At 39.1% G+C, this 21,404-nt stretch overlaps 1 protein-coding gene across 2 annotated transcripts in view; it reads right to left on the reverse strand.

Annotated features, from left to right (window-relative positions):
- Window positions 1-2,762: 2,762 nt before the first annotated feature.
- Window positions 2,763-21,404, reverse strand: part of PPP3CA (protein phosphatase 3 catalytic subunit alpha) — a 330,643-nt gene continuing 312,001 nt past the window's right edge. The window contains exons 11-14 of one of the 2 annotated variants that reach the window (XM_084626228.1): window positions 17,649-17,733; window positions 10,389-10,486; window positions 7,624-7,653; window positions 2,763-4,482 (exon numbers count right to left, since the gene is read on the reverse strand). In XM_084626228.1, the coding sequence (XP_084482354.1) occupies window positions 4,286-4,482; window positions 7,624-7,653; window positions 10,389-10,486; window positions 17,649-17,733 (410 nt within the window). In that variant the 3' untranslated portion in view covers window positions 2,763-4,285. The remainder of the gene's footprint in view (window positions 4,483-7,623; window positions 7,654-10,388; window positions 10,487-17,648; window positions 17,734-21,404) is intronic. The other variant, XM_084626229.1, reaches the window with a different exon arrangement.

Below are 21,404 nucleotides of genomic sequence, written 5' to 3' on the forward strand. Positions count from 1 at the left end.
AAAGTTAGGCTTTCACCACGTTGGGAGCAGACCTATTTTAACAAGCACTGCTAATGCAGCTTTCCTGACCATGATTTGACTAGCATTAGGGTGACCAGATCACAAGTGTAAAAAATCGGGGGTAATACAAGGAGTAGGGGGTAATAGGTGCCTATATAAGAAAAAGCCCCCAAAACTGGGACTGTCCCTATAAAATCAGGACATCTGGTCACCCTAACTAGCACAGTTCTCAGAAACTGTATTCACACTGGTCAGGGAACTCACACTGGGTCCTTGCTAGCAACAAAAGTGACCCTGAGCCAGAACACTCCAAATTCTGGAAAAGTTGGATGAGATGTTTGCAACTCTGGCCTAACAAATATGACTGTGGCAAGCACAGTTCTGTGGGGCCACTGGACAAGGTTTAGAAATAGTTAACACCTAGTAGTGACCTCTCAAAATGCTGAATAATTTACAAGGACTATTACTATGTTGTTCACAACATGCACATAAAGAGCATCAGGAGAAACAAACCCTTTTCCCTATAGAAGACACAGGGCGGTTGGAAAAAAAATCAAATTTTAAATCTTGCTGTTCGCACCAGCCATTTGTTTTACTTTTTTATTATGGCTTATGCAGTAGAGATGAAACTACACAGGGCCATACCATGGGTATTCTGCAGCTGCTTTCTGCCACACCAACATAATTCAATCCTAAAGCCAGTGTAAACAGCCTGTGGAGAATCATTTCACTCTAAGGGAATCCTTCAGTGGCACAGACCTCTTACTCCAAGCACTCTTTTCTGGCAGCTGGTGCAGCAGGGAAAAGAAAACATGGCTGGAGGGAAGGGGGTTGTCAGGCCGATATGTACCATGCTGACCTTTGAATGGCATTTTTAGCCTCTTGGACATGTTTGCAGGTGGCATATACTAGAGTAACTCTCAGACTGCTCTAACCTGGTGCGGAGGGAATCAATACTGCACAGAGCAGAAGCTATCTTTGTGTGAGCCTGCGCACGTCCTGAGGCTACACTCTATGCTTTGCTTTATGCCACATCCATTAATTTTTGTCTGCTTTTGATAAATAGCAAGAATTTAAAACACCTCCTAACGGAGAAGTGCGGGGTTTTTGAAATAAACCTTCACTACTCTACAGTTCTTTGTTTCCCTGTACTTTCATTGCCAGTTAGATAAGACTTGTAAACTCACTGACTGATCGGGGCATTGGCTGTTGAGACTGAGCTCACTGATAAGGTCCACAGTCTGGTAAATAAGCATGACTGGTCAGGCCAAAGAGCTATATTGCAATTTCATGCAAACTTTCATAACATTTTTTTGTAAAGACCATTTGATGATATTATTCTTTAGAACAGATGGATAACTACCCTCTGTTCCCATCTTCTTTGAAGGACTTATTTTTTCTTATCGTGATCTGCGAAAACCAATTATAGATTTATATTATTCTTTTTACCTTCTTATCACTGAGTCCTGGATATCATGGAACAGCTGTGATTTTATCCTATGTTTTATTCTGCCAAATCAATAGGAAACATGGTGAATAGGGAAAAGACACTCATTAACACAGGTGTTTTAGTGTTAAGTGAGACACCAAATCAATGGTTAATAATGGCACCTCAAAGGAGAACCAATGCAATACTGATGACCATTGCTGTCGTGAGCATTTCCTGCTCGAATAAGAGCACAAGAGACTCGGAAGTAGAGGAAAGACAAAGGACACAAAAAGGAGTAAGAAGCCAGACAGAAGGTGTTAAATTTCATGTTTGAACAAAATGAAGGCTTTAAATCTTAGCATCTCGAAGAGTTCTTAAGTGTCATTAGAAATTACGCTATTTCAGCTAAGTGCAGAATAGAACTGACTAGGAACATGTCCAAGATTTGTCTGTTCCACTTGTTCATTTCTAATATGAGAGAGATGCTCTTCACCACCTGCAATTATATCTTCACGATTTACAAGCCAGAACAAAAAACCAAAACCAAGAATTTAGGATTTCAACTGGATTTTTTAAAAATAATCAGAACAGAAGAAGAGTATCTTCATGTTCTACTTCAGGGTTAAGTCCATAAACTTTCTGTCAATGTGAATTTCTATTCAGAAATCCAAAAAAGAAGTATTGCTTTGCTTCAACACAGAAGGCTTTGGAGGCCTATGGCCACAGAGTGTAATCAGAACGTCCAGCCTGGATACAGCGCAGAAATACACTATCCGTTGCTGCAAGCTAAATCTGCAATTAGGGTGACCAGATAGCAAGTGTGAAAAATTGGGATGGCGGTAATAGGAGCCTATATAAGAAAAAGACCCAAAAATCAGGACTGTCCCTATAAAATTGGGATATCTGGTTAATCTACCTTCAATGATGTTAGCTAGAAAGAGGAAAGTGTATGGGAAATATAAGACACTAGAAAGAGCAGTGAAATAGGGCACACAGTAAGCTTTTCACATTGTTTGTCAAAATAGTTGCAGTACATGGTACACAGTGTAGGAGAAAAACAACTCGGCTTGGAATTTGGGGAAAAACAGAAATAATGGCCGTTTTCAGCTCTTTATTACAGTTGAAACATCCAAGAACTCTGAAACAACTTGGTAATAAATTATTTTGTCTTTAGTAAAAAGATGACCTTTCACTAGAAGTTTCAAGCCATCCTGTGGCATTTATCTCCTAAATGGATGTCTTTTCTTCTGTATGAAAAAAAGGAAATAATGAGAACAAGGTGTGTGTAGGAGCATGCATTCTTGAGAGATTCAGCCAGAGAGAGAAAAGCACCTTAAATTCATGCACATTTTTATTGAGTAGTAATATAAAATGCTTTTTTCATCATTACAAGTGCATGCTTTGATTGCCAACATTTCAGAAGTCAAATTACAAAGGCAAGGCTGTAGGCTGTAGTGAATTACTTGGGCACTTATACAATTGTTAAAAAATATCAATGGACTGTTTTGTTTTTCTTTTTTAAAATGAACCAGTTGTAACCCGTAACTGATATACAAAGGGAAAAAAGTGAAAAAATTACACATTTTGTGGCACATGACAGAACATAACTAAATGACTAAACCATTATGACATTAACAGTTATCATGCATTTAGAGTTTCACATGTAACTACAAACTTATTTAAATTTCACAAGGTTTGCTAAACATGCTAACCATCTATATGTGCACTGACAAGCTTATGTTAAAAACTTTTTAAGAATACTTTCCCCCTTAGATTTTTCAAAGCTCTTTTTGATTACAAAATTTCAAAGGCATTAAGCATTTTTTTTTTTAGAGAATATAAAGTACGCCAGTATACATACATTTCCAGTATAAGTCAGACCACTAAGCGCATTACAGTCCCATACAGGCCTATACAGCCAATTTTTTTCTTAAAAAACATGCATAGGCAGATTTTTACAGAATATAGATGCTTTTCACTGCACTTAATATGGTGTCTTGTTCACTATACTTAAAAATGCACCACTCATAAATATTTAAATTCAGCAAGCCACAACCAAGACTTGATTTACGAAAAACTGCCCCCCCAAAAACAAACAACCCCCCCTAAATATAAACAGCAAAAAAAAAAAAAAAAAGATAAATGGTAGCATTATTCCAGTTTTTTTTAAGTTGAAGAAAAAGATACTTGCTGCCAAATTAGTAAGATAAGTGTTATATTTAAAGAAGGGCATTGAAGCACACTAAAGAAACCTGAGGTAAGCATAATCTGTACAAAATTAAACTGTCTTTTTTTTTTTCCTTTTTTGGCATTTTTAACAAATTTGCAACATTCTGTTTTTATATTTTTAAAGACTGCCTAATTTATTTTATAGCCATTGTCTGACAAGAGTAGCAAAACATTATCAATAAATAGTCCTTATTTAGTTTGTACATCATTTTGTTAAAAATGTTTTGATGTCATCCATATTTAGTGCTGCAACTGTAAACGTACAATAGTTAGTAAGAAATTAGACAAAGTTTTCATGTCCAGTAACATAATAAAAGGCCTTTCAGTAACATATCTAGAAGTTCCCAATGCAGTAGGAAAACATGTTCAATTCCCCTAACTTTGCAATATATACCAGCATTAGCTTTCATATTTCTATAAGCATTTTAAAGGCATATCCAAAGGAGGTGTTTAGCCCCCACCCCCCACCCACCAAAATAAAGTTTACTATCTCTTCTTAGATGATATTGTAAACTGACTCCAACATCTGGCTCCCAGAGCAAGTAAGCTATTATCAGAGGCAAGAACATCCAACCGTTGATGTGCAGCAATCCCATCATGCCCTGCAGCTAAAAAAACAGGAAGTGGTCACTGAATATTACTGCTATTACTGCCATTGCTGTCAGTGCCATTAGTCTCTGAGGAGATTGCCTTGTTGATGGAGTTAAGGTTGGCATCAGATGGCATGGCATCTCTGCGAGGAGGCATCCTCTCATTAATTCGATCTAAGCCTTTGGCTTCTTCAAAACTAGTGATCTTATGCTGTGGTGAGAATCCTTTGATAGCTAAATAAAGGATTATTAAAAAAAAGAAGGAAGTTAGCAAAGTCAAACTGTTGGTATTTTATCAATTTATCAACAGTCAGTAACTGAGAAATTCCCTCATTGTGATGAACAAAATGACAAAATCTGATAGCACAATAGACTTCTTACCGTATTTGGAAAAAACTGAAAAATTAACAACCAATGTCTCTCGCAAACCAAATGTCTTTCAACAAGATTAAATTCTAATATCTTTTTGTCCACTTGAGTTTGGCTTAAAATATTATGAAGCTGACATAAAGCTACAATTTGTAATTATGAGCAGTGCTCAAGGCAAAATGACTATCTATCTATACTTCGTTGTAATAAATTAAAGCCTTAAACCTTGTGTCCAACCTTAGCATCCTTACTCTGGCAAACTTTCAAGGACTTATTTTTGGAGTAAGGACTGAATAAAGACTTACATACTGTGCCAATCAGAAATCATGTATGGCACAGAGTGATCAATTTGATGGATACACATTAAAGATATCAAACAGGGATAGTCCTATAATCCTTTTGGAATGCCTTACAATTTTTTAATCACGGATCAACTGCTCATGTGTTACTCAAGAGCAGTAACTTTCCCTGTCATCTCCTGGGTCCTAGAAAGTAATTTGGTTAAACTGGAGTAATTCAGTATGACATGGACTAAAAATATCATTCTTCTGGCATATTTGTTCCTCTTAACTTTGAAAATATATCAGCATAGGACCCAATAACTGAATTTAAAAAGTCAATGAATCTGTCCTTCAGCAATGACAATTTCATTGATCTCAGCAGGTGTCCACAGATTAGGCAAAACTATCTGTAGAATCTGATACAACTATTTTATTACAGGACTTATTTTTGAAGAGACATCTATTTAAAACAGAAGAAAAAAAGGCACTGTAGGCAAAGAGTTGTTGACAGCCATTAATATAACTTTTTGTAGCCTTCCGTGCATTTTTCTCGTCTATTCAAAATCAAATCAATTTACCGTATTTCCAGAACGTTGGTTGCGTTTTTGTTATACTTCTACCTTAACATGCCACATAGCAGAGATGGTGTATTAGTACCAGGAACACGCAAACTTGCTGGGACAACAAGGTAAAGGAGTTTGAGAGATAAACATTTCCCCTCCCAATCTGACCCAACAGAACCACACCCTACCAAAAAGAAAAGTTTCTGTAAATTCAGCATCTTCTCCCAACTCTGAAGTGGCTAGCACTTTTCTTCTTAGTATCTCTTACAAAAAAGTCCCTGGTACCAACATACCACTCACTGAATTTTGTGGGGAGCGTGAAAAGCAGCTGTCATGCGTAAATTTTGCCAACCATTCCTGTGCAAAGGTGTGCACTAATTTGTTCCTCAGGATTAATTTCTTTAACCAATTTAATGGATGTTTCATATTTCAAGTAAACTTTGATGTGCATGGGTTTTTTTGCATATACTATTTTAACATATACTAATTTAACATAATGGTGATTACTCAATTGAAGGGGGAGGAGAAGTGGAAAGAGGGCAAGGCCCACAGCAAAGCTTCTTCTTTAATTCCACCCCTAAAATAAAGATGTCTAATGAACACCAATGCCAAACCCTTAAAGAAAGTTTAACAGACGGTGGCTGTGTTAAGCTGGAAATCTTGTCTCCTCTTCTGCAGGCTGACCCTTCAAGGTTCTCAGCCCATTGGAAGTTGTGGGTGCTGATCGTCTCACAGGATCAGGCCCCAGTGAACAACTACAGTGATGCTTATAAGGGGAAATAACCTTTTATCTGGCATTTGTTTGCTTTATTTAGTAAAAATATGTATGGTTATAGTGGCTAACCAGTGATAATGGCAAATGAAGGAATAACTTGAAGAATGAATATTCCTGGAATGGGGCTTGTATTCAATCAGTTTTATTTCAAGCAGACATATTATAAACCTGAGTGCTGAAGAATGTGCTCTGCTGTAGTTGCTGGTCAGACAACAAGTATTAGCAGTTGACACTGAGAGTTTACTAAACACGACACATAGTCACAGAAATCACAGAAAACAGCCAAACTGTCAACGAGAATGCACACTGCAGATTAGAATTTGCCAATAGGAATAGATAATTCCAACATAAATAGCAGCTCACTCACTGCTATTTAGAAAGCAGTTGTATTTTCTCTTACTTATTTTGTTCTACAATTGTGTTCACTGCTTTATACAGATCAAAAAAATTCAAATGGCCAAAAAAGGCACTTTTATCATCATACCAAATGACCATGACAACGAGATTTTTTTTTGCTAAAAAGTCAACTATTTTTAGGGGGGCAAGAACAAAATACAACTGAAAAGAATTTTGTTTTAAAGGGGAACTTTGAAATTCTTCTTCCAAAACTTTACATTACTGATTGCATACTGTGTATACTTATTTAAATATAAAGTTAGATCTTAACAGTATGGCTAATAAAATTGCATGTGGATTAAATTAAAAGGATCATCAATAAAAGCACCAAAGTTTGCAATACTAAGCATTCATAAATCTTCTGAGGCAGCCAGTCTCTTTAGATCTGTAGCTTAGATGGTGCTGGTGCTAATGGTTGCTCTAATATAAATACCCAGCACATTAACTGATACTACTAGAAGAAACGGACATCTTGCAGACAAATGTCTCATGTTTTACTTTTTAGAGAGACATAAAAAACATGTTGAACTGTAACAAAGAACCATTCAAAATTACTTCTTTACTAGTGACTTCAGCCCCACCACCCCCAACCATGTTTATAAAGTTGCCTGTTTTCTTCTTTATCAATGATAGCTGAAAATGATTTGAGGCAGAGAAATGATTCAGCCCTAAGAATACAGCTTATGAGTTATGTGTCAAAGAGCATTTACTAACAGCTGCCATGTCCCTTTCTCTTTCAGCTAAAAGTCCCCTTGTCACGCTACTCAGTACTTAGTTTAATGTACACAAATTAGAACATCATTGTACCTTTAAGAAAAAAACAACACAACAAAAAGACTTTCCCCTTTAAAGCAAGTATACTTTGGTTAATACCGAGCCACAATTGTTAGCCCAACACCCACACAATCTGTACAAGCTACAGCAAAATGAATACACCCAGCAGAGCCCTTATCTGTTGCAGCAACAACAGAAAGGGGACTGGCCAATTTACCTTCATCAGCCTCAATAGCCTCAACAGTCGCTGAAGGGAAGAAAGGGGGTAGCAAAACGAATGAGAAAAATGAGCAGAGGATTTTAACTCTAAGAACAAGTCAGTGAATAGCAAAGGAGCTAATAACTAATGTTACTGTAAGTGCTGGATTTTGGCACAGAAGACAACACAGAAATGCTATACAAGGAACAGAATAGGTCTAGTTTGCAGGCTGGTTTGAGCGGTAGAAAATGTTTTGGGAAGCTGAAGGATTCACAAATTAAACTTTAAGAAAAAAACCAAAATTTGACAAATTTTCTTTTAACTCAAAGAAGCTGACAAAAATTGTCATTGTGCATCTGACCTACACAGTGTGCTGTAAAACTACTGCAGCATTTACCAAAAAATGTGTCAAAAAGGGCAGGAGGGAAGTGGCATAAAGCCAGCAGAAGAAATTCACACCATTTATTATCTCAGTTTGGAGAACACTAGTTGCTATTAGTACTGCACAGGACTGAAATGTCATTTAAGAGAAAAGGGCAAAATTTACAACTGGTAATATAAACATTTGTTCTCTTTCCTGACTTAAAAAACCAAAAGAAGACGACAGAGGGTTAATACAAACTGTGTCTCTTTTACTTGCAAGTTAGCTCAGTATCAATGCATGTCCCAGCTCTATCTGCATACCTCCCTCATTACACAATCATCTTTGAAATCCAAGCATTTTTAACATTTTAAATCAGATGGTATTTAACACACGGAAGGGATAAATATGAGATTTAAAGCTGCTGGTAGCAAAAATATAACAGCTTGGTCAGAAACTTTTATGGTTAGGAGGTTGCTGCTCTGTAACGTACACCATTGTTGATCAATTTTTTTAAAAAATATCCCTATTCAAAATAACTAGTCAGTTTGAATTTGTTCTTACAGCCAGAGACTCCGAAGCTGAAGGGGTCAGGAAATGAAATCGAACTTAATGATGGCACAGTCAAGATATTTATTAAGAAATTTTGATAAAAAACCTACTACTTCAGAAAACAGATTAAGAGTCAAAGCTTTTAGCTTTTCCCCTTTTCTTCAACTTGAGATGATTTTTTTAAATAAAAAAATAAGTTTTTTGTAGTTATGTTAAATATAGATTGAGATCAATGCTAAAAGACGTATATTGTCGTCCTGTTGCATGGAGAAGTCACCCATGGGAATCCACACACACAACAGTGAGCCTATATCTTGCAGGCTAAAAAGTAAGAGGATGGTAAATCAAGGGACTTGAAAAATAGAAACAAAAATGAAACAAAAAACTAAAAGAAATATAATGACTGTGGTTAGAAATTAAGATGACTAACTGGATCCAAAGTAGCACTGACATCTTAGAAATAAATAATGACTACTGAAATGTATACTTCCACAGAACTTATGGGTCAAATTTTCTGTTAATACGTATAGTACTATGAAAATGTGCTAACAAACTATGTAGATATCAGAATAGTTGGTGAATGGTGTACTCTGTGTTAACTAATGTAATGGGTTGTGTATAGGAATGTTTTACTAAGCCAGAATGCTGCAGTATGAGGGGATTTTCCTTTTAGTCATTTTAACTAGAACTTTTTGGCATCATTCTAAGTGAGTTTGGTTCCTAATTTTTTGACTAGATGACAATAACGTTTTCCTTGGACCAAATTCTCTGACAAGTCTAAAGAAATGATAATGAGAAGAGTCTGGATAAATACCATAATTCTACCGAAACACTGAGATGGGCATTCTGGTGAATCATATTGCAGCATTTTCAAAGCAGATCATTACTCTCTGTGTAACACACAAGTCACATCCTCCTCCCCTCCTCCCACCCCCAAACAAACAAACAAAAAAAACCACACCACAGAATACCTGAATCTTCTAGGTAAGAGAAAAGAGACAGTAAAGGGAAAAATACAAAGAGAAAGAATACTCCAGGAAGGAAACAGGAAAATAAGAGGCTGAGACTGTGTTAAAAATATAAAGTGAATTTCCATTTCTCACATGTATTGACAACAGAACTATACTATAGAAATATAAAACATTCTTGGGTGCCTGGCATATATTGAACGATAAACAAAAAAAAGAGAGCATATAGTAATACAGTATTAAACACGCTTTTGCAACTCCAAATTCCAAGAGGAATATTACATCAAATGTATCCCTGCTACATACTTACAATATCCCTGTAACATGTCTTTCTACAAAATTGGAAAGAAAAAGTGTATTGTGCTTGCATACATAGCGACCAGAGTATTAATAAATACCTTACTTCAGATTCATGCAGATTGTGAAATTGCTTTCTTTTATGTATCTCTTACATCATCATTTAGAATCGTCAGAAGATAAATTCCAATTCTAGAACTATTTTTGTTGGTGATTCTCAATGAGGAAGGAGAAGATAGCAGACAGAATACAGTTTGATTGTCATTATTTATGCTGAATCTGCAGTACTGGGAATAGCAAAAGAGTTTGTATAGTCTCTATTTTTTTCCTATGAACTGGGTGGAATAGAAAGTACTTTATAGGTAATGCTGATTTATTATGTTTGTAAAGATTATTTTCTGATTTCTCTCTCTGAAAATCAGTGGGACATAATAAGACTTGAAAAGTGGCCTTATAAGAACTACTCACACATGAGCAAGTATTACAAACCATCTGTTTTATTTTGTACTTTAATTTTTTCCTTTGGAAGATTGTGATTATTTTTCCTTGGCTTCTGCAGTTCAGTCTATTGTTTTATACATGGAATGGCACACAAACATGCTTACCGCTTTGCAGAGTTTGCTTCCCTCCAGAGAGTACACCACTGGGCAGCATTCCTGTTGGAGTCAAACCTTTCAGTGTCAGCACGCTCTCACTCTCTTCTCTGTAGAGAGGAAAAATAAAATCAGTAATTTTTCTTTTCTAGGATTGGAACACAAACGGTTGGACTGAGGAAAATACATTCAACAATACGAGTTGCATCCTCATCTTAGTGCCGTTTTAATGTTCAGGCTGTCTTTGCCCCTGTGCAAAGGGCCTGCATGAGGAACCACTGAAGTCTCACTTATGCCTTACTTGAGGTTTCAAGTTGCCCAGGTCCTCTGCACAGAAGTGAGTTCCCCAATACACAGTACTGGATATGGGCTGTTATTCAGCTAATAATGTAACTTGGGCCTGTAGAAGTAAGTATGCAAATATATACAGACACTGTAATGTTGCTGTAAACCAGGGGTGGCCCCACTGGCTCTTTTAAAGTTCAAGTTCGGCTCGTGGAGTGCCCCCCCCTTCTCCACCTACCTGACCCAGGTGGGAGGGGCATGCAGAGGGGAGCTTCAGCACTGTGGGGCGTGCCTGTTGGGGCTCAGGGCTTCAGCAGATGCAACACTGAAGCCCTGAGCCTTGGTAGGTGCCTCCCGCAGGGCAGAAACCCCAAGCCCCAGCAGGCAAATCCCGGCTCTGTAACTTCTGAAGTTCATCTGATGTGGCTTGGAGGGTCAGTACGTCTGCTCTAAGCCATCAACATGGGAGCAGTGGGACCAGAGGAGTAATAGCATTTGTTAGTAACACATTTAACCCATTCCTATGCCACATTCTCCCAAATCAGGGTTTTGTTTTTTTAAAAAAAACAAACACCATCTAGACTAGTAGCCATGTACATAATTAGCTGATTGTCAATCATTATAAGGTACCCAGCAATAAGCAAAAGCATTAAGTTGACAGGAAGTTTGAGTCTTAACTTCACTACTGCTACTGTGAAAATGACAGTAAATTAGCTTAGTTCATGCCCTCAAGGAAAATCATTTTAGGAAATTTGAGGAGTAAGTTTTGCAGGTTTCCAAATATAGAAGTGTAAAATGTATCCTTTTGAATGCACGAGGAACAGCATAAGGAAGAACAACTCATCACAATGACTGAACAGCTTGAAAAGAATCTCAATATTGCTTTAAAGAAGTATAATGTTGTTTGCGTTGATACTTGCTTTTCAGCAAAAACTGAAAACTGCCCCAATTTCTTTAAGAGAAGCAAATGTTATTGTATTTTTCTTTGAAATGTGAAATTATGTTAATCTGATGGAAGCCAAAATGCACACACACAAATGCAGAATTTGGCCCCAAGTACACTAGATGGTAATGTATTTTTCTCCACTAACGCCAAGAGCTGTCAAGTTAAGTATTGTTTTTGTTTAGTAATAATGCAGGGCCCACAGATTTCTGTATTTAAGAGCTTATCTCTTTCCCCTGCAGCATATAAATGTTAGATTCTATTTACAGCCTGAAGATTATGCAGATTGTTTTCATGATTTAAGAACGCAAGTCAGATTCTCTCTTCCTCTATACTCCAATCAGGCCCCAAGCAAAGGTCTGAATGTCAAGCAGAATTAACACTGCATTTCTATCACATTGGAGGGTATTAAAACATCAAGCAAGGTTGAGAGCCCTCAGTTGATAATAGATTTCTGAGAGTAAATTCATAACCTGCATTTTGAATGGTCACTTCACCTAATTTGTGATTGATCTTGGAAAATGATTCCAATATTTCTTACGGATTTACCGTTACAGGGTATTTGTAAACGGTATTTTTCTGAAATTTCTGTTTTGTTAAATTAAGAATAAATTCAGTATTTCCCAAGCACTTACTGTAACACAGTATATTTTTTTAATTAATATATATATATATATATATATATATATATATATATATATTTTTGCTCGCCCTGAATTTCAGCATAGCCTTCTTCTCCCTTTTCTTTTGCTGCTCAGGTATTTTATTTCCACCATAAAAATATGATCTCAAAAATATAGTTCACTTGAAATTATTTATGTGGTACGATCATGAAGCACCGATGTCTGCAGAAATGGTGTCACTTGTGGCATTATGTGATGTATCCGAAACCTACCTTTGTATGATGACTTTTTCTTACGGAAATTAGCAAAAGAGTGAAATGCCATTTTATCCCCTGATTTTGAGGTGTTAATAGCCAATGGATCTTATACATTATGAGCTTTATGTATGTGGAAAGCAGCTTTCTCTCCAAGTTATGTCAAAATGGCCATGTGTCAACTCACTTTCACGGTGTATACCTAAGGAGGTTATGGCTATTCTGGCTCAGAAGCTGATGATCTGGACGTGTTCATACTGTGAGTGAAGTGCAGTAGTATATGATTTTCTGGATGTCTAAAAAAGGCTTTTTTGGGAACTAGCTAAAAATAGTTTTTAGAGACAGCAGAGGCTTAAATAAGTAGAAGTGAACATCCCTATGCAAAAGACACCAGAAATCGGGGGTGGTTCCAGGTCCTAGTCTGACTTCTACCAACCCATGTCCACAAAAGTGTGGCAAATCTGAGTCAAATAGGGAAATATGGTCTAGAAGAAATTACTATAAAATGAGTACACAATTGGTTGAAAAACCATATTCAAAGAATAGTTATCAATGGTTTGCTGTCTAACCCGGGACAATACATCTAGTGGAGTTCCACAGGGGACTGTCCCGGGTCCAGTACAATTCAATATTTTTCATTAATGACTTGGCTAATGGAGTGAAGAGTCTGCTTATAAAATCTGTGGATGACATCAAGCTGGAAGGGATTGCAAGCACTTTAGAGGACAGAATTAGAATTCAAAATGACCTGGATAAATTGGAGAATTGGTCTGAAAACAACAAGATTAAATTAAATAAAGACAAGTGCAATGTAGTACACTTCGGAAGGAAAAAAAATCAAATGTGTAACTACAAAACGGGAAATAACTGGCTAGGTGGTAGTACTACAGAAAATGATCTTGGGGTTTACATTGGATCACAAATTGAATACCAGTCAACAATGTGATGCACCTGCAAAAAAAGGGTAATATCATTTTGAGGTGTGTTAACTGGAGAGTCATATGTAGGATGTGGGAAGTAATTATTCCACACTTCTCGGCACAAGTGAGGCCCCAGGTGGAGTGCTCTGTCCAGTTCTTGGCGCCATACTTTAGGAAAGACGGGGACAAACTGGACAGAGTCCAAATGAGAGCAACAAAAATTATAAAAGGTTCAGAAAACAATCTATGAAGAAAAGATAAAAGAATGGGTATGTTCAGTCTTGGGAAAAGAAGACTGAGTGGGGACCTCATAACAGACTTCAAATGTGTAAAGGTTTGTTATAAAGAGGATAATGATCAATTGCTCTCCATGTCCATTGACGGTAGGACAACAAGTAATCAGCTTAATCTGCAGCAACTGAGATTTAGGTTAGATATTAGGAAAAACTTTCTAACTATAAGGATAGTTAAGTATTGCAATAAGTTACCAAGGGAGGTTGTGGAATACCCAGCATTGTCTAACCTTTTTCTTAAAATCCTTCAAACACCTGTCAAGGATGTCCCTGCCTCAGCTTGGAGGGAAGGTTCAGATGATGTTTTCAGACCCCTTCCAGCCCTACATTTCTAGGATTCTATTCATACGGATTTCAGAATAGCAGCCACGTTATTCTGTATTCACAAAAAGAAAAGGAGGACTTGTGGCACCTTAGAGACGAACAAATTTATTTGAGCATAAGCTTTCGTGAGCTACAGCTCACTTCATCGGATGCATCTGATGAAGTGAGCTGTAGCTCATGAAAGCTTATGCTCAAATAAATTTGTTCGTCTCTAAGGTGCCACAAGTCCTCCTTTTCTTTTTGCGAATACAGACAAATTGACTTCCATATGCCGTTTATTGTGACTGGGTTATCCTAACAAGACCTTAAAACACAAGGTTGTTGTAGTGTTCAGGGCTAGATTCACAGAAGGATCTAGGTGCCTAACTGCCACTTGAGATGCCTAAATCCCAGAATCAAGCCCTACTGATATTCACACAAGCCTTCTCAACTACTATGAAACTCTGTAGGCACCTAAACTCACTGGCTGCCGAAATTTTTCTAGTGCAAGATCCCTAGGTGCCTATGTTTCTGCCTGTGCACAGGCATGCTGCAGCCTCACTTTAGGCATCCAGATGCGTAAACCCCAGTGTGATTCATGGACTGGGGAAATAGGGGCATTCCTCTGCCTAACTTGCCTGTGGGGCCTGATCCGGTAAGTGTGCTCTCAGTTTGCTTACTGGATCCGGCCCCTGCAGGTGAGCTCACCCAAAAATGGCTGGTAGAAGGAAGTAGAGGGATTAAGAGGACATTCCTCGTAACATTTTAGCCCAGTGGTTAGGGTACTCACCTGGGATGCAAGACACCTTCGGTTCAAATCCCTTCTCCGACTGAAGGGGAGAAGGTAGTTGAACAGGGATCTGCCACCTCTCAGGTGGAGTGCCCTAATCACTGCTCTATAGGGTATTCTGATATCTCGAGCTGCTCCACTGTAAATAAATAATGAAAGAGTGGTTGGGGGTGGGGGAAGAGCGCACACATGTATAAGCATGAGAACTCACCTGGGAGGTGGGAGACCAGGACCCAGTTGCTCTTGCTCCAATGACTTTTTAAATTATTTATCAGCAGTGGAACAGCTTCAACGGGAGAGTCTGAGGAAGCCCCAAATCAGAATACCCCATAGCCCAGTGGTTTGGGCTGCTCCAGTATCTTCACCCCCTCAGCTGCAGCGGGGAAGCTTGAACTGCGGGGGGTCTCCCATATCCCAAGTGAGTACTCTAACCTCAGGGCTAAAGGTTATGAGGGAAATCATCATTGTCCTCCTCCCCTTCCCCCTCGGCCAAGAGTCCCAAGCAGAAGGAGGCACCTCCCTGCAGCTGACTTAGGCACCTATCTCCCTGAGAGGGGCTGGGCTTAGGACACAGGGAGCTGCCTAGCATGCTGGTTTTTGTGGTATTCTGAAAGACATACCTCTCCCTAACCACTGTATAGGGAGCCTAAGCACCTATCTCAAGTTTTGTGGATTACAGTGGTTTTCTACGTGCCTAAAAACGTTAGCTGAGAACCTAGCCCTCAGTGCTTAAGGTGCTTAACAACAGATCTGCTTTATGATGACTCTGGTTCCAATTGGCTGTGGATAACAGGAGGTTCATAGCACCCCACCCAGATTCTCTGTCTAGAAAGCTCAGCCCTTAAAGGCATAGTCCTCAACACCAAAGTTGTGTCTGCTATTTATGGATATTAAAGGTCCAGTCCTGCAAAGCACTGAATTGCTCCTGCAAGGAGCTGAGTGCCATCAACATTCACTAACTTCAGCATGCTCAACAGCCTGAAGGATCAGGTACCACGATTTCCCATCCTTCTGTACCATTATGCAGTGTGCTGTGATCTTCCGGAGATACAGAAATGCAACCATCTCTGAGGCAGAAGGCAGTAGTAATGAAGGTTGGTCCTGCTTTGAGCAGGAGTTTGGAATTGATGCCCTCCTGAGGTCTCTTCCAACCCTAATCTTCTACGATTCTGTGAAATCTCTTGCGGATATACTTCTTTTAAAGTAATTTGGAATCTTTGTGATGAAAGCTGTTGTACACATAAGGCCAGGATTTTCAAGGGTGCTTCAAATTTTGCCCTAATTGAAATACAGTATTTAAAAGGGGGCTGGTTTTCAGAAAGTGTTGAAACTGTGGAAGTCAGACGTCTTTAAGGGGTCAGATTAGGTGCACAAGAATTGAACCACCTCTAACTGAGCACCACTAGTTACTCTTGAAGTCTGTGCCATACAGTATAAATTGTTAGTGTATTATTAAATACCAAATAAATCAGATGAGCATCTAATATCAAACTCTTTTGTAGGTTTTAGTCTAGACTTTTATTTAGCCTGTTCCATGTTAAAAGATGCTCAGAAACACTGGCTGCCACAGAGTCTACTCTTGGAGGTTAAAGAAGTCCTTTATCTCTGGCCTGCTAAACGCAGGGTTGTGAGTTCAATCCTTGAGGGGGGCATTTAGGGATCTGGGGCAAAAATTGGGGATTGGTCCTGCTTTGAGCAGGGGGTTGGACTAGATGACCTCCTGAGGTCCCTTCCAACCCTGATATTCTATGATCTCAATACGCTATTTAAGACCCTGATTCTGAAGTCTGCAACATGTGGACCATCAGCTGTGCCCACACTGCTCACTCATTGGAAATTGCAGGTGTCAGGCCACAATCAAGTGACTCCAGTGGACTTCATCTGTAATCTTGAGCGTAGCCTTCAAATAATGTTTGTATGTTTTTTTGCCAATCATACCCCTTTTACTTGAACAAAAAAATCACATCAAATGACATTAAGAAACACACTTGAAAAAACTTAAACATTTTGCATTAATTGCAGTAGCTGTGAAAGGATTGCAGAAGAGCAACATTAAATTGCATGAGGGGAAATTCGTTCTGCTGAGAGGGAAAAAAGTGAGTTTTCCAGAAAGAGCTGTAAGAATAGCCCTGTACAGGATTCAGAGTAGCAGCTGTGTTAGTCTGTATCTGCAAAAAGAACAGGAGGACTTGTGGCACCACGAAACCTTACGCTCAAATAAATGTGTTAGTCTCTAAGGTGCCACAAGTCCTCCTGTTCTTTTTACTGTACAGTATGTTTTCTATTCTACTTAGAAACGTCAGCTAGAAAGTTCTCAACATTAGGCAGCAATTAGTTCCCCCTGCTCATGTGTTATTGGAGCAGTGGAGATCAAGGGTAACAAGTTGCTATTGTTTGTGTTCATTTCCTGGAGTTTTAGTTAAATGAACCTGATGCTTTCATCCTTAATCATATTCACAGTAGCAGCGACTGAAATGGGTGACAAAGTGTGACAGCGGGCTTCCTCTTTAATGAGACACGGGTTATGCCTCGCATGCTCTCTCCACATTGAACTCTCATAGCCGAGTGGCTAACAGAGTGAACTGTGCACTTGCAGAGAAAGGTTCTTACTAAAAAACTCTGGATTTTGAGGATTTTCCTTTTAAAGCAACTTTTTTCTTTTTAAAGGGAAGTTTACCAGAAGTGCTGCGGAAGGGACTTAGTATTTCAGAATATTAGCAATTGACTGTTCACTGATAATGCTGTGTAGCACTTTGCCAAAGGGCTCGATGCATCTTGTTTGACTGGCATGCTGTAGCATCAAAAAGTTACCACTTGAGCAACGATACAGTGTTCTGGCAATTTAAACAAAGAAGTTCTACCTTAGGACAGAGAACACTCTGGCCATCTTTCCTATTGCTCGGATCTTGTTCCTAATAACCTCCTTTCGAGCTGCAGCTGTTGCTCCTATGTAAAAAAACAAACAAACATTAAAATAAATGGAAGTAACTTATAAGCACTATATCACCACTTTGTATTTTGAACACAAGTCTTTTACAAATCTGATGCGTCACTGTATACTGATAGTAATTGGCTCTATCTTACCACAGTTTGCCCAACTGAAGAGCCATCTCTGTAAGGGAAGTTTAAAATCCTGATTTTGGTAATTTACCATTGAAAACATTTCCATCACTTCTGGACATTCCAGCCATCATATTATAAGTCCCCTGAGAAATGCATGTGATTATTTTCCTGCTACCTATGAAAGCAGCTTGGTTCTCACCCCTGTAAATTAATTTTGTGCTTCAAAAGTTGGGAACCTCACCAAATCATGGTAAAAACAAGGTGCTGAAAAACGAGTCAATCAAGGTGCTAAAAACAGCATTGAATTAACAACAGTATCTGCACCCTGAATTATCTTCAAGGTTTTATTTAGAAACAGTTAACAAATATGACACACCTGAAATGTAATTCTTAATCTTGCCACTTCAAATGAAAATAATAGACAATTCGTAATTATGGCTTAGCTTCATTAGACATAGCAAAATATATCATACAATATTAGGCATATAGCACATATTTCAATTTGTGGCATCTGTCCCTGGGATAAAGTCCTTTCCTTTGCTTTTGGCCATCTATAACTCATTCACTCTCTATTCTCTTTCCTTCCTTGCTAGATCATCTAATATGCTGCTACAGAATATTTTTTGGTACTCCAAATCCTGTTGCCAAAACCTATATGCTCTCACAATACCAGGAAGTACTAAGACGGAGCAGTCTCATTCCATTGTTACATATTACAGCATATTACACTAAGGGCTTGTCTACACAAACAGTCCACTGCAAGCTGAGATGGAACGGATGATTTCCTCTATAAGCACACTTTACGAACAGACAAGACAAGAGGGATACAGGTTGAGCCTTTTGGGGCCTACTGATGAAGAATGGGGGAAGGGAAGCCTGTCTGCATTCATTGCCCTTCTCCTTCCCCACCCCTCCAAAGTTGCACCCACATTCTGAAGTAGTTACTGAGGGGAGCAGACCAGCTGCTTACACCTGAAGGCATGTTGGAGGGGAAGGAGAAGGTCACCAAGCCACGACACCACACGAGGTGCAGGAAGGAAGGTCTGAGTGTGCAGACGCGTTCAGGTCTCATGTAAGTGTGCTGGCAGCACCACTACTACAGCTCAGGTTGAAATGAGTTTGCCGTTTAACAGCAGATTTCTCTACGTGCTCTCACATCCATGTACGTACTGAGATTGCCTGGAAAATAGCTGTTCCTCACTGGGGCCAGGTTAGGCTTAGTAGTACAAGTTAGGGGTAATTTGAGCAAGGGGACCCTGAGATACAGTGCCCCTAAAAAAAAAAAAAAGACAGTATAATTTCCCGTTTGCTGCTGCTGCTGCAGCTTTTCTTTTCTTTTTTTTTTTTTGCGTTCCTCACACCTGTGGTTTGAAGTACGGCACTGGTCCACATCACCCGATGCCATCCTATTAGCTCTGACCTCCACTAGCATCCAGTGTCACATCGAGGAAGCCATCTTTTAGAAGTGAATAGGGGTTAAAGATAGTTCTAGAAACTGACACGAGCCTGGGCGATGTGCTACACCGAATGATTTGTGAACGCTCTGCAGGACTGCTGCTCCGAGGTGGACAAATGTGTGCAGAGGGGCCCTCATGTCAGAGTCACTTGGTGGCTGAAGGCAACGTGCTGTAGTCGCAGACCCCAAGCAGTACTCAAAGAATATGTATTTGAGTCCTGCCGTGGCAGAGTTCTGAGAATATCTGCTGGGCACATTACTACTTTTTGCCTGTCTTTTGCTTTGGGTTATGATCTGTTAAAGAGCTTCTTTGGAAGTTTTGCCCCAAGAACACTGTCAGGGTTCCCTCCCCACTTTGAACTCCAGGGTACAGATATGGGGACCTGCATGAAAGACCCCCAAAGCTTATTTCTACCAGCTTAGTTTAAAACTTTCCCAAGTCACAAATCTCTATTTGTCCTTGTACTGAGGTATGTTGCTACCACCAAGTGATTTGACAAAGAATCAGGGAAAGGACCACTTGGAGTTCCTATTTTCACAAAATATCCCCCCAAGTCTACACCCCCTTTCCTGGGGAGGCTTGAAAAATAAACCAGGTGAGCACAAACCAGACCCTTGGGTTTGTAGGACACTAAAAACCCAATCAGATTTTTAAAAAACAGAACTTTTATTGTAAAGAAAAAAAAAGTAAAAGAAACACCTCCGTAAAATCAGGATGGAAGGTAATTTTACAGGACAATCAGATTTAAAACAGAGGATTTCCCTCTAGGCAAAACTTAAAAGAACAAAAACCAGGGATAAACCTCCTTCTAGCATAGGGAAAATTCACAAGCTAAAACAAAAGATAAACTAACGCATTTCCTTCCTTTACTTCCAATTCTAATGGAGTTGGATTGCTTACTTCCTTGATTTCTGTCTGGTAAGCACTCAGAACAGACAGACCAAAACCTCTTCCCCCCCCTCCCCAGATTTGAAAGTATCTTGTCCCCTTATTGGTCCTTTTGGTCAGGTGCCAACCAGGTTACCTGAGCTTCTTAACCCTTTACAGGTAAAAGGATTTTGTGCCTCTAGCCAGGAGGGATTTTATAGTACTGTATACAGGAAGGTTGTTACCCTTTCCTTTATATTTATGACAACAGTGCTTTCTCTTTACGAGTCAATATTTTAAAGTGCTTTGAAATCGACATACATACCAATGTTGTTTTGATAATTATGGTACCGCCACCAGGCCAGGGTTAGTGTTAGTGGTGCATCTTTGGGGTCATTTAATCAAGTGGTCCCTGAGAAACAGCCCCCTCCACCAAGTAGCTGATTTTAATATTTAAATTGCTCTAAAATCCCCATACATAGAGAGATTGTCTTGAAAACTCGTATGTAGCAACAGGAATTAATGTAGCTATTGTAGTGCAAATTGAGAGTCATTTGATGAACGGGTTCCAGAAATGCAGCCATTTGCCTCCTCTTCACTCCCCCCTCCCATGAGCTCTTCATAATTTTCAAAGTGCTCTAAAATCTACATGCAGAGGTATATTGCCTTAAAATTGACATGCCACAGTCAAGGCTGGAAGAGAGCTTCCGATACAAATTTGGGGTTATTTGATCAAAAGGTTCCCAAGACAAAGCCTCCAAAGAATGAACTTCTTTTGGTTTTCAAAGTACTTTAAAATCCATGCACACAACAAGGGGACAGGTATGCTATATGATTCAAATTTGGTGTCGTTTGGTTAAGGAGTTCCTCAACTACAACTGCACTCAAAAGATCTGATATTAATATTCTAATTGCTCTGAAATCCACATGCTTAGGGAGCTGGTCTTAAAATTAATATTTCACACCAGAGGCTTGTGTAGATTTTTGAAGATGGGGGAAGAGAGCATGCATTGAGATGAATGGGGCAATTCACAACTATGTTGCAGTGGGTTGTGTAAATTCCTGTCCCCCTACAGTAGCCCATGAAGTAGATTAAGAAGTGTGGGGCTACCATCCTGTCTTCCCTGGTATCTCCACCTGGCCAATGTGCTCTATAGCCCTTTGGTTACCACTTTCCCTCCCCCACCCATGACCCCTCCAGCTCCAGTAGGGGCATGGCAGAGCCAGGAG

Source organism: Lepidochelys olivacea (genome assembly GCF_965140295.1).
Source record: "Lepidochelys olivacea isolate rLepOli2 genome assembly, chromosome: 4".
NCBI lineage: Eukaryota > Metazoa > Chordata > Testudines > Cheloniidae > Lepidochelys > Lepidochelys olivacea.